The following is a 14,485-nucleotide window of genomic DNA, read 5'->3' on the forward strand; positions in this document are numbered from 1 at the left end:
CTGGAGAAGTCAACACTTGCTTGAGCTAGGGACATGCTTCTGTACATAGAGGCTTTTCACTGATCTCTGACTGGTCTGGAGTTTCAGAGGTACCAGATTAGCAAATAAGTCATTTTCTTGAACTATGGTCCCTGATTGTGTAGAAATGTGAAAGTAGACCCCAGAACTGAGCAGGTAAAAGGTAAGAAGCTCTGATCTCTAGCAACTGACTCTTTCTGCAGTTCAGGTGGATGGCAAGCTTCTCAGCAAACTTCTTGGTCCAATGGTGAGTATTTTTCAAGTTACCATCTCAGGGTCAAGGTACTTGTGACATGTTATATTTTTCAAAGATACATGCACTAATACAATCCCACATGCTCTTCCTCCAATGCAATGTCATTGACACTCCTTTGTTACAAGATGAAATCTGTGTTCTTTTCCCTGAAACTAATTTTCTCAGAAGAAAAAAAGCAAAGAAAGTCACACAATGTGATTTCCAAGATTAGGTCATAAAAAAGTGACTTGATTTTCACCAGATTCTCTTGGGATATGCACCTTCAAAACGTTGGCATCATTTTGTGTGGACGTCAGGTGATGTGTAGAGGCCACATATAAATGTTCCAACTGACATCCATAGATGTCAACAGTCAGCATCAACTATCAGACATGGGAGTGAATAAGCCTTCAGGTGATTCCAGGTTCCAGCCTTCAAATCTTCAGCTGAGCCTCAGACATGGTAGAACAGAGCCACGCTGTCCCTGCTCTGCACTGTCCAAATTCCTGGCCCATGGAATCCATGAGCACAATAAATGGTTGTTTTGCACGACTAAGTTTTGGAGAAATTTGTTATGCAGTCATAGTAACTGAAACAGTACTCCTTTGTGACTCCCAGTTTTCAGCAGATGGCTCAATGGTGGCTTTCTTTGTGAACATTCCTTCATTTTAGGCACCTGGGGATTTCCTTCTCAACCACTTATCCATAAATTATCTTATGTTTTATTCAGTACTTGAAAACTAGTGAAGCAAAATGGAGAGTCTTCCATGTCAGCCCACTCTGCCACAATGCCCAGAATTTCCTAGAATAACTTTTCTAATAATGACACAAATAACTAAAGAGTTTTATAAAGATTTTTTTAAAATCATAAAATAATCTATAGTGAATTTATTAAAGAACAGCTAACTTGTTACAGAAAAAATACAAAGTCATTAAAAAGTTCATTCTTACTAGTGTTCAAATAAAAGCAAGATAATAATAAGGAGCTACTACTTTAGCCAATGAAAATGGCAGGGATTTTTTTCTTTAAATCAGTAACAGACAGTAAAAGATTGGGTTCAAGGAAATAGGCACTCTTAAAAAGTTTCAGTAGAAGCATGTGTTGGTTTATTTCCAGGAGGCAATCAAGCAATATATATGTCCTTGCAATTTTAAATACTTTTGACTCAGAAGTTCTATTTCCAGCAGTTTATCTGAAAGGAATAATCACTGATACACACAAATATTTATCTTCAAGGATGTTAAACCCTGTACTTTTATAATAGAAAGGAGGCTGAAAATAACCCAAACATCAAAAAAGCAAGAGATGGTAAGATCATCTTTATTTTTAGTTTTTTTGGACCAAATAATTATCAAATGGACATAGACAAAGAGAATTATACATTCATTAAGAAAGATATTTATTTATTTACAATGCCAGCACTGTGCTAGGAGCCCAAATACCAACATAATTGGGATATAAAAACGTGCAACCTATTGGGGGAAATAAAATGAACAATGACAGTTCATTATGATAAATTTAATAATGAAACTACATTTGCTTTCTGTGGTAAACCTGCACCTTTGCTGAACTAACTGAACTGGGGAAGTAGCTGGGGTTTTGGTTGTGGGGCAACAAGCTAAGTCCCAGAGGTTTTGACAAGTAGAAAATAACTGCAGCAGAGAAGTCTAACTAGTCTCTCAAATTTTTGCTTCTCCTTCTAAGAGTTGTTCCTAGAGGTGGGAATGTGAGCAAACACAAGGTGTAATAACTTTCTACATGATTTAAAGAAGTAGATCTGCTTTATTAACACTTTATCTTTCTCCTTCTGCTTACTGGACTTCTTTTTCCAAATATAAATGTTATTGTGTCTATTTTAGGTGTACAACCTGTTGTGTGTGTATGTGTGTGTATTTAAAATGGTTACTATGCACTGACTGGATTTAGACAAGAATGAAACGCTAATGAATGGCAGAGCGTGGGTCTCTTTACCAAATGGAAGAAAGCCACCAGTTGATCAGGGACATCTGTCTTGGAATTGTTGTATTGTGAATAACAAACTTCTATATGTTAAATCACAACATATTGGGACCTGTTTGTCACTCCAGCTAGCATTATGCTAACACCTGTGACTTTTTTATTCCCAAGTAATATATTAGCTCTTACTCAAATGTATTCACTACCCATGTACTATGTACAAATCAATGTGCCATATGTATGAGAAATACAAAGATAAACTAAATACAGATTCTGCCTTCATGCAATTTCCAATATGGAAGGAGGAAAACAGTCACTTATATAACTGGAAGGCAGGGTATGTAAAATTAAAGCCTTAGGAGATAAAGTATTAGATGAGTTAAGAGGAGGGAGAGAATATTTTCAGGTAGAGGTTCAAGAAAGAAGACAATGGCATTTAAACAGGATTCAGACAGGCTGAAATGTGGGGAAAGGCATTCTACCCAGATATAGAAGGGAAAGCTGTCATGGAGACTGGGATGTTTGCATTCTAGTTTGCCTGGAAAAGGGGGTTCAGATAAGGGCATTGTGAGAGCTAATGAAACAATATATTGGGATGAGATTACAGATCAAATTTGAATGCTGGGCAAGTGGCTATACTTTCTTCTCTGAGGAATGGGAAACCATTGGAGGTTTTGGAATAGGGGTGTGGCATATATTCACTGCTATGCTTTAGGAAAATTAATCTGGTAGGAGACTAGTTAGGCAACTTTTAATAATAGTCCAGAGAGCCCAAATTAGAGCAGTGTGGCAGTGAGAATGAGAGAATGATAGTACATTGAATGTGGAAAGTTTGGCAAAGAAGAGTCAAAGATGAACTGGAATGACTAAAACAATTATGGAACCATGAACTAATTTCAAAGAGAACATGTTAGTTTCAGGCTAGAGGGCAATAAGACCCGTTTTAGATACAATTGAAGTACAAGTCATCCAGTGGAGATACATAACCCGGACCCAAGTAGCAGGAGGGTTATAGGCTTGGTTTGGAGATGAAAAATGTTACCTATTTACAGGTAAGAATTGAGGCCAAAAGCTACATTAAAGTTAGCTAAGAAGTTCCAAAAAAGAACAAAATAAAAACCCAGTGATTTCCTTAAAATATATGCAAAACAGAAAGATGAAGAAAACGCAGAGGAGTGACTGAAGAGACAGAGTCCAGAGGAACCAGCATCATGGGAGGCATTAGACCATATCCAATTACACAAGAGATATGGAGTAAGGAAATTAACACCAAACACAGGATCTCATTTCATCCTCAAACTGCCCAACTGTTATGGTTTGAATATGAGCTCCTGTGTTAATGCGGTAAGCAAAATGATCATGAGACCCATAACCTAATCAATCCATCCTAACTTGAATGGGCTGGGTGCTAAAGGTGTGTGGGGTGACTGGAAGGAGTTGGGGGGGGTGTGCTCTCAGAGGTTATATCATGTCCCCTCTGACTCCTCCCTCCTCCTTTCTCTCTGCTTCCCCACTGTAATAAGCTGAGCAGCTTTCTGCTTCATCTTTGGTCAAGAGTGGTGGAGTTGGCCGACCATGGTCCCCTAAACCTCTGAAACTGAGCCACAATAAACTTTTTCTCCTCTAAGTTGTTCTGGTCAGGTATTTGGACACAGGGATGAAAAACTAACACATCAAAGAAACACAATTTCCAGGCAATTACTGAGCAGAATTCAAATCCTAAAAGAACAGGCATTGGAGTAAAATGAACCTGGATTCCAATACTAACTCTGCCCTTCAATAGCAACATAACCATGGTCATGCCTCTGACTCTCATAAGGTATGTGAAGAGTGAATTTTATAAACACTCTCGAAGTGTTCAGCACATTGACTGACGTAATTAAACAGTAAGCAGAAGCTATTTTTTAAACTAATAAACATTTTTTCCTTATCACAGCCTGCTGATGAAAAGGTTATTCAGAATCTTTTCTTTAAAGATGTTTTTTAAAATTTGTGCAATTTTTTGTGCTATTTACAAAAAAGTAATGCTTTGCTGTCTTTATTGTTGTCTTAGCATGATCTCTGCCCTATGTATGCCTTTTCCAGTCACCTGCCATCTGCCACTGTGAACCTCTGGATTGCTCTTATGATAAATGCCCTTAACGGTCCACACTCCACCTGATAAGAGAATAAGAACTTCAGGTTACTTCCTTCAACTATGTCCCCTTTCAGGAAGTAGCTTGGAGATGTTATTGCCAATTTTCCATAGAAATGAAAGGTAGAAATTGACAATGGGGAAATTTATCAGGGGTTCACTTGACACTTTGATTATATCCCTTGTTGCTTTGAAACTTACATGGTTTTTTCATTTTTCCCCAACCTTTCCCCTGACCTCCTTCCAGATCTTCTTTTCCCTAACCTTCTCCACCCTGATCTTTTCCTTGATCTTCTCCTTCTTACCTTTCCTCCCTAATCTCATTTTCTCTGAATCCCCTCTTTAAAAAGTCCCCTGTTCCTGCTGATGGGCAGACTCACAGCCTTTGGGACAGGAGTCCCCTGTGTTTCTCCTTTGCTAGCAAAGCAATAAACCTACTTTTTCCTTTTGCTCTAAATAAATAAATAAATAGTGTATTTTGATACTGGAACAAGTAAAGGATAGTGGGAAAAGGTTGTTCGTTATTTTCTTTTAGATTTATAATTTAAAAAAAAATTTAGTTCATTATAGTTATATATAATAGAACCAATTTTTTGAAAGCAAGATCCTATCAAAATTTATAATGTACATATATCTGACCCTGCAATTCTGCTTTAAGGAACTTATTCTATAGAACTGTTCCTGGGTGTAAGAATGTTCCCTGTTGCATTGTTTGTAACAGGGAGGAAAAATAAAAAAGGAAATAATCTCAAGTGGAAGAGTGGTTACATAAATTGATACATCTGTTGTATGAAATTCTTGGTACACCCCTAAGTAAAAAAGTTGTATGAAAGGTTTTCTCTGTATCTTAAATGGAAAGAAATTTTTCAAAAGAATCTATACATAATTTCATTCATGACCAAAAAAGAAAGAAAAAAGAATATCATAATAATGAGGAGGTTAAAGCAATTTAGTATTTTGTTGGCTGGGAAGATCTGGTTTTTTTTTTTTTTCCTCCCCCTTCTCATATACAACAAGTCTCTAGAAACATGTGCTAAATAAAGTTGTGTGAAATTGGTAAAAAAAAAAAGAATATGAGGATGAACACTAAATTAAAAAGAAAGTAGTGGAAAATGAAGAAGACATTCACCTCTATACTTGTGGTGTTCTCATGAGAAGGACCAAGGTGCTATAATGTAATTTCAAAAATATGTAAGGAAGAATTTTAAAATAGAAATATCAGAAGTATTTTTAAAATTTTAACAGATTTTAACACTCTTAAGAATATATACGTACACACACAGTCATATTTGAAGAGCAGAGATTTTTGTGCTTCAGGAAGAATAATACCTTAAAACTGTTTGTGAAATTGTTTGCATTTATCTGGAGAGAGGCTCTACAGTTTCCATGTGGTCTATGACCCCATGACCCCAAAAAAGGCTGGTTGAAAATATGACCAGTACAATAGAAGCCTACCTGCCATACAATTATTTTCTAGTAGCTTTAAGCCCCAGTGAAAAAAGTAGCACACAAATTATAGATAAATCAGAAATGGTACAAAGCAAAATTATCAATGAAAACAGGGTTAAGACAACTTAATAGGGTCAGCCTCCAAAGTCCTGGACCATCTGACTGGGTGCCAAGTGTGGGAGAAAGGCAGACACTCAGACACTCGTAATCAAAGAAGGAAGTGAACACATCCCACACCCCCTTAAGGTTTAAGTTCTGGGAGGGGTGGAGAGTGAACCTGTAAAGGTGTGCCCACTTAATGAATAGATGTGCCTGCCCGTACCAGAAGGGTAGTGGGAGTGGCCTATACAGTTCTGGCAAGCAAGCTCTCTTCCCCTGGTTCATTCTCCCTCCTGTCACCTGACCCTTCAGAATAGACGTAGTCAGGTCCTTCTTGACTAATCTTTTCTGGCAGCTCCCCTCTAGAAGGTCTCAAGAGAATACTTGGGAGCGGCCCAGGTGCCTCTCTAGGCCCTTTACCCTTTCTTGGGAGTGGATCCATCCTCCCTCTCAGGCCTGACCCAGGAATGTCCCTTTTCCGATGCCCCGGCCCGCCCAACATCCAGCTCTTGGGGGTTAACTGGCCAGCCGGCCAGGCACCCGCACTCACTGTCCCTGCAGCTCCGCGTAAGAGGGGAGGAGCTTCTTGTGCCTGGCTCGTGGTAAAAAGGGCGGTGGTTCTGGCAGCGACGACTGCAGTGGGGGCAACGGGCATCGCGGGAGCCAGCGGCGGCCCTGTGCTGACCCGAGCCCCCGGTCCAGACTGGCCACATTTTGGTGGTGTCCGTAACTGTGGGACGAGGCAGCCGGCCGCGCACACGCATGGGAGCTGCTCTCAGGACAAGCATGCTCATGCTCCGCGGCCGGCAGCCCTGCGATGCTGGGGAACGTGGCTCAGCCCCGCCCGGCCGGGGGCAGCTGCTGCCACGCCCGTCCAACCCGCGCATCGGTTGCTAGGCGCCTGTTGCCTGGGGCTTCGGGCTGCACTCCACGAGGGTGCAGGCCAGTCCTGCAAAGGAACCCGGTCCAGGGTGTATGATTGGGTAAGACCAGAAGGCTGTCAGTACTCCCAGGACTTGCACCCGAGTGTCACTGCCCTCAAGGTCGCTGCTTTGGGGAGCTGAGGTGGGCAAAAGCAGAAACAAGGCCGGTTTAACAGCCATCAGTTGTGACACAACACGAGAGGTAAATAGGGTGGATAATGGCAGTCGTAAAGTACATGAAGTTTTAGCTTTCTGGGTTGTTAGCGCATCAACTTGTACCAAAGGCTAACTTTTCAGATTCAAAGTAATCAGGCTTTCCTGGATACTGGGTTTTTTAGCCAAGTGCCAAGGTCACACCCTTTCACCCCACCATCTTTGTTCTTCTGTGAAAGATTAGGTTGTCTCCTTCCTAGGGTGGAGACAAAGTACACTAATTTGTACAGTAGGATCTTAAGCCTCAGTACTCAAGTTATATTTTCATTCTTTGAGCGTCCCCCTACTGAACTGCAAAAAGTCGGTGATACGGTTTGACTCCTCTGAAGCCCATGAAAACTGCTCAACACTGGATACTTCAATCTTCCAACTCAAATTAGACCTGGAATTGAAGTAGCCCAGGTTGGGGGAATATTAACCTCTCATCTAAAAAAAAAAAAAAAAAAAAAACCCAGACTGCACACTAGAAACCACTCAGGAGTTTAAAAGTCTGGGACCCATCCCAAACATTATGAATTTAGCTCTGTGGCTGCAAAGCAGAGAACCACCTACACAGGATTATGTGGATTAATATCACATTGGCATTGATCAAACCTTTATTGGTTTCCTTCCACACCCTCTTGGCTATTACAATCCTACTTGAAACTTCTGCCTTTTCTGTTGTCATCAGGTGTCCAAATTCTACCTCCTCTGTGAAATTTTTCAGTTTACATAGCATGAATTGTATTCTCTTAACGTTCTATTACTACATACATCATCTTTTCCATGAAACCCCACTCCTTCTCTTACGTTCCCCATTTCCAAATACCCAATGACTGCAATATGCAACTGGAGACTCGAAATTTTAAATGGCTTAAGAGGTCAGAGCCCCTCAATCAAGAGTGAAGTGCCTACAATGCACCTCATTAAGAGGTTAAGAATCAAGTGTTTCACTGGGGAGTAGCTGGGAAAAGTAAATTCCAGATAGAAATGCTATAGCTATAAGCAGTGATATACACCTATAATCCCAGCAACTGAGGAGGAACCCCAAGTTTGAGGCCAACCTCAGCAATTTAGTCATGTCCTGTGTCAAACACTAGCTCAAAGGTAGAGCACCTTGGTTCAATTCCCAGTAAAAAAACAAAACCAAAACTGCTTTAACACCAAATGTGTCAAAGAAAACAGTGGTGGGGTAAGGAGAGTAGGGATGGTGCATGCCTGGAATCCTGGCTACTTGGGAGGGTTGAGGCAGGAAGATCCCAAATTCAAGGCCAGCCTCAGCAATTCAGCAAGGGCCCCAGCAACCTGGTTTCAATCCCCAGTATCAATAAATAAAAAGAAATATTTTTAAAACCAAAAAACAAAGTTGTCAATCTTTCTGGGCCCCCAAAAGATGTAAGAGGCTCTATGTACCTCCCTGTAGCACTCATCTTACCATATTTGTCCATCAGAGTGACACACAAAAGTAGAGGCTATTTTATATTGCTCCCAGTTGTACATTTGAACTAAGTGCTCAAGTTCACTACCAATACCAAACACTTCATGAAACATGAAACAAATTTTCACTGAAGCTTATGAAACCAGGTGCCATTATTTCCCCCATTTTGCTAATGAAGAAACTGAGCCGGACTTATTGGCCCAGACTGAGACTAGACATGAACCCAAGAGCCTGGTGCCAAAACTTGTACTGGATCTAGCAAACCAAAAATGAACCTTCAAAAGGTAAGTAAAACTGGTCAAAGGCCAATGAGTCTAATACCCTTTTATGAAGACAGCTAGGGGAAGATTTATTAGATAGAGCTTTAAAAAGGTACAAATGGAAATCAAGATGAGGTGACTTTTTGAACGTAATGTGCCAAGACTCAAATTAATTGGGGGAGCACCCTTTGTAAATGATGGCATCATTTTAGAGGTAGGTTTCCTAAGTAAAATAAGGTGCCAAACCTCATCTCCACAGTTCACAAAATACTTTCATACCCACTTATTTCTGTCCTCACAATTCTAGGATGGCAGATCTCACTTTATACTCTAGGAAACTGCTGTCATCACCTGACAGCAATGCTGTAAATTTTTCCTACTTACCCCCATACTCTCTACAACTGCCTCAATTTCTTAATCCCCCTGCAAGAGCTTCAGAGTGGACCATCTGGATCTCTGCAATCCCTCCCACTTTTCCCTACTCTCTGGTCCTATTTACCAGTGATCAAATCAGCACCCTACTTCTTCATCCCAGGTACTCCTACACCTCATCAACTACCTTTTTTTTTTTTTTTTTTTTTTTTTGCTACTTTGGGTGATATATCAATATAAATTCAGTGACTAACAAATATACCACTGAGATGGTGGTAGGGAGTTTACAGCAGAGGAGGCTGTGTATGGAGACGGAATGCGTGGTAACCCTTTACACTTCTGCTAAATTTTGCTGTAAACCTAAAACTGCTCTTTAAGAAAAATTGCTAAATACTACAACCCTGTATCTAAACACTTGTTATTTCCATTCCCCTAAAAACTTCCTCTAACATTGTACATACCCCCACCTAGGCAGTTAGCAATAATGCCATCTACACAACTTCATTCTGATCCTGCAAAAGCCACTGATGGCCCTCACCACTGTCCAAAAATCTGGAAATCAACCAGACTCTAACATCTTCTGAGACACCTTTACATCTTAGGACAGAGGATGTGCAAAAACCAGGGTCTTGTACTCATATTTAACAGCAAAAGAGGGCAAGATTCAAAATTTAAACTCTTTGGCTCCACCTAGAGATTAACATATAATTTTTTTTTTTACACTGATCCCACAGTTCACTAAGAAAACAAATTTCTGACAAAACACTCTCATAAACATGTAACATGGTTTTATGAAATTATCTTCTTGTTTTCTCTCCATGAACTCTAAAGAAACTTAGCCATAGAACTACCTTCCAGTATCAGAAGAAATTTTTTTAAAAATTCCTAATATATTGTTCTAGATACTTTCAATTATTAAAAATCAGTTAATGATTCTGGTGCCAAAAAATCAACAAGGGATATGTTTCACACTGCTACCATCAGGTTCTCGGTAATAAAATTCAATTACTACAAAAATTTTGCTTTCATTGTATACTTTATGCTATACTCTACATGTAAAGACTTTGTACTTCAAATTTTTGCTCACTCATTTCAACTGCAAGTGTTTTAATCCAATTTCTTCTACATAATATCCACAATGTATAATAAAATTACTAATAATTCATCTAAATTTGGGTAAAAGATGCAAAATAAGAATGTAAAAGTGGTATACAAAAGGATAACAACACACTTACATGGTAGTTTTTCAGGCAAGTCACTGTCTGAGAGACATGGAACTTCAGCAATTAAATGTGTATGGTAATATGAAAACCCTTCAACGAACCCAAGAAAAATTTTTTTTCATAAGATAAAAACTTGATCCTGGTTTTCTGTTGATATGACTGAATTTGATCATACACCAAGATTTAGCACGATAGTTGAAGGAAGGCAGAGGCAGACTACCAAGTCACCAATACACTGAGAGCAGGTACTGTTTTATTAACTGACCAGATTACAAAAATATGATGGTATATACCTGAAAGGAAAAACAAAATAAACCTATTAAGGAAAGACCATAGCAGCTAAAAATGAACATTAGTAAGTTATATTTTAAAGGACACCCAGTTTCCATTTTTAAATGGATTTAAAAAAAAAGATGGAGGGTTCCTTCCCTCCAGGAAGACTCTTAAGAGACAACAAATCACACACTTCCCCCACCCCACCCCACTGAGCAGTACTGATCATATTCCAAATTACCACATTCACTCAATTAAGACTACTTTTTTCTCTCAGGATGCAGTTTCTCACCTTAGTTCATTCTTCTAATAAGTCTGTTGATCTGGTCTTCCCTGTTGCCAGCATCTCCACCTTCTACAAAATGGGTGGTCTTTTTCTTCATTCCACCTCTTGGAGAAGATAATTTGAAGGGCCACAGGAAGTTATTTGCCTCTTTGAAGCGTTTTCCAACAGTGTAGATCTCATGAATCAGATCCTCCATGCAGATGATGCCATATTTACCTGGAAAAAATTAATGGTTATTAAAGTTAAAAAAAAAAAAAAATTACATTTTAAGGCATCCAACAAGCACAATTATAGGCTGAGCTAAATGCAAAAAGTAAAAAGAATCAAGTATATCTAAAAAGGGATGGGGATGTAGCTCAAAGCTAAAGCACTCTTATCAAGATTTAAGCTGATGAAATTATCTTACATTTTCTTTAATGAAATATTATAGGAAATATATGAAGGTTCATTAGTAGTGAGAAAATTAGGGCCATGGGAGGATAGAAAATACCACTTTCATCTAATATCGAACTTTCCCCAAAACAAAGAGAACCTACCAAGAGATCGTGCAATCAAAGCGTTATCCGTCAAGGCAATTCGTTTCTTATTGATTTTGCCATAGCCACGCTTGTAGATGAGTTCATTCACTGACTTCAGGTTTGGGTACCTGAAATATGAAAAACAGACATGAATGATCAAAGAAAAAGATTATCACTATTAAAACATCTAAAATCCACCCTTGCCATGCCATTCTACTTGCCAAGCACAAATAAAAGGACAAAGGCTCTTACCCCCATGCAATATATGGTTCCACAATCCTCAGCATGTTAATTGAAGCCTTGTTGAGCTTTACAAAGGTGCCATTGAAGATCTGGCGAAGGCGAAGAAGTTGTAACACCTTACGAACCTTTGGGCTCACACCATTGATACTGCAGTGAAAAGGGACCAAAAAAATTTTATGTGTTTTTTCTATTAATGGACAAGAAACTAAAGAAACTGACCATACACATCCCACTTATTACATAAGAATACTCTCATATTAAAGAGACCAAAGTTCAGTTTTTCCTGTTATTCTATAACTTGTTATTCACTAACTTGCTTCCTCTTCAACTATTTTTGTTAAGTACGAGTAACACGTAAAAGGTTCTGACTTCTACCTTTGTTATAGCATGATACTAATGGCACATTTTAATTTCTTCTGAAATCAACTGACAAGACACTGAATTCCTCCTGGGTTCAATTACAGTGGACAGGAGCTTTAGGCAGAGGGCTTACAACTAATCCCTTAAAATGACACCCACTCCTTTTCTAGTCACACCTAAAACATTGTTATTCCCATGTTTCAGAATCAGTGTCCTTCCCGAATTAACGGGAAATTTTACTGAGGTTTTTAAAACTTCCCTTTAAAACCCAAATGCAATAAAAACTGAACTTACCCCCTGATCCTGATGACAAATGCCAGTTTGGGTTCTGCAGGTACATAGAAGTTGCCAGCTTTTCTTGCCATTCTAGCCATTCGAATCTCTGTTCTGTACATCTGTCTATATTCCTTGTGGTAATGCTTGGCTTTTTCATAAATAAGCTTCCTCCTTGCCTTTCGAAGCTGAAAAGCAATTACCATTATTCACGATTCTTAATTCCCAAACACAATCTGCAATAGCAATTTTAAAAATTATCTTCCCTTCAACTTTTCTTGCCACAGTACAGTAACATTTCAAAAAGCAGATGCTACATTTATATGAGAATGCCACATAAGCTCTAAGCCATTACTTGGTACAACAGTGAAGTACACAAGTCTAGCTAAGAACATTCTCTTCATTTTCAATCCCAATCACAGAACTCTTCTCAAATCTAAGTACATCCAAAACTTTACTTACCATCTTTTGGGCAAACTTCTTCCTCAGGCGCTTTATCTTCAGCTCTGCATAATTCCTTCGCTTTTTCTTAAGGGTTTCTGGCACAGCAGGGACCTTCTTTTTCTTCTCTCTGTCATTAGCATATAAAGAATATTATCAGTAGTTCAAAAACCTTTAAGCCTTGCATCACTCCCATCCTGTACTGAGCAGCGTGCTAACATACCCAGGGTCACTGGCATCTTAGTTACCCCAATATGCTCTGGCCTAAAAAATATTTTTCAGATTTCTCCCAGTAATTTTCACCTCTTAACACACACGTTAGATAAACTGCAATCGCAAACATGACATTAGCAGAATTAACTGTTCCAGTTCCAATCCTGACCTCCAACAAATATATCTACACAAAATATATCTAGAAAATATACTGCAAAACGTACCAGACTAAAAGACTAATACAAGACACTTGATTTTCAGTCTAAAGAACCTAGGATTCTCAATATTAAAAAGATGAAACTCCACCCTGGTTCAAGTCCCAAGCAACACACGTTGAAAGCCACGGCCTGCAAAGACGCCTGGGCCACGTACTAGCCAAGGATGCATTCAACTCAACAGGTTTTATGCGGGCCTCGAAAGACCTCGGCCCAATCTGTTTGGTTTGCACACACAAATTCTGCGGTGGTACCTCGTTCCCGGTACTTCAGAAACCTCCACTTAAGGCCGCCCGCATCCCATCCCAGGCTGGGGTCCCCACTGGTGTCACGGAGCGTCACAAACACAAAGATAAGTGGGCAAAGGTAGGAGCTAAGGTCAAACAGGGAAAAAAATGAGGCAAATGGCCTATATTTTCGGGGATGGCAACGGATTCTCGAGAGGACGAAGAGTAACTTACTCGGCAACCTCCATGGTTCCAGCCGGAAAAAGAGGAAGTTAGCGCATGCGCACTTTCCACTTAAAGACTGCGCGAGAAGCCCCACGATTTATAGGCGTCCTAAAATAAGCCAGAAAAGAACTGAGAACTGAGAGCCCACCTCGCAGTTGCAAAATTAAGAAATGCCCGACTTAATCTCTTCCAATAAACTTTCGGGTAAAATTTGTGTAGGAAAAGCAAATGCGCTGGTTAGGCTTTAATCAATTCAAGAGCTAGGAGTGGTGACACCTTGACTGTTCGGGGTCCTAATCCCTAGGTTGCGTTGACAGGCTTAGCTCGAGTTCCTGGTTGTAACTTAACCAAATAACACGCCTCTTGGGTACGAACTACAAACCCCGGCATGCATCACTCCATAGTCAGCCCGACGGGAGGGTGACGCCTGACCAGCAGTGCGGCTAACCACCGCCATGGTGATTCCAGCCAGGAAAATGAGAGCCTTTGGGATCATGTCCCAAACAGCTAGCAACGATTCGAAGTCACTTTTGGCCGCTTCCCCGACTCTCTGCCGCCCGTAGTTAGAGTCTGGCACCAACCCCCCCATGCCGCGCTGCCGAGGTCCTTCTCCTCGTCCTCTAGTCTACAGGGCTGTCTTCCGCAGTGCCTGATCGCAGGCTGGGCCGTCCGAAGTCCCCTGGCTAACGAAAGTGGTGAGACCGGGAAGAGCGAGGACAAGACGGCCAGGGAATGAAGGCCGGGGCTCCGCGGACCTCGCGGCCTGACAGGCGGAGGCAGGGACGACCTGTGGCAGGGGGCGTGAGCCGCAAAGGGAGGTGCAATGAGGGCTGGAGGCTGCGGCCACGGCCATGTGAGAGGGGCTGCCCCGCGCGGCTAGGCGGACGACGGGCGGGGGGCTGGGGGCTGGG

General features: G+C 40.5%; 1 protein-coding gene across 1 annotated transcript; it reads right to left on the bottom strand.

Annotated features, from left to right (window-relative positions):
- Nucleotides 1-9,850: 9,850 nt before the first annotated feature.
- On the bottom strand, nt 9,851-13,612 carry RPL7 (ribosomal protein L7). Its single transcript, XM_079140702.1, has 7 exons — nt 13,584-13,612; nt 12,716-12,824; nt 12,275-12,441; nt 11,630-11,767; nt 11,396-11,505; nt 10,866-11,075; nt 9,851-10,593 (listed from the first exon to the last, which is right to left on the bottom strand). Exons 1-6 carry the CDS (start codon nt 13,595-13,597, stop codon nt 10,867-10,869), a joined length of 747 nt encoding a protein of 248 aa, XP_078996828.1. The 5' UTR covers nt 13,598-13,612; the 3' UTR covers nt 9,851-10,593; nt 10,866.
- Nucleotides 13,613-14,485: the final 873 nt, after the last annotated feature.

Source organism: Sciurus vulgaris, assembly GCF_902686455.1.
Source record: "Sciurus vulgaris genome assembly, chromosome: 1".
Taxonomy (NCBI): Eukaryota; Metazoa; Chordata; class Mammalia; order Rodentia; family Sciuridae; genus Sciurus; species Sciurus vulgaris.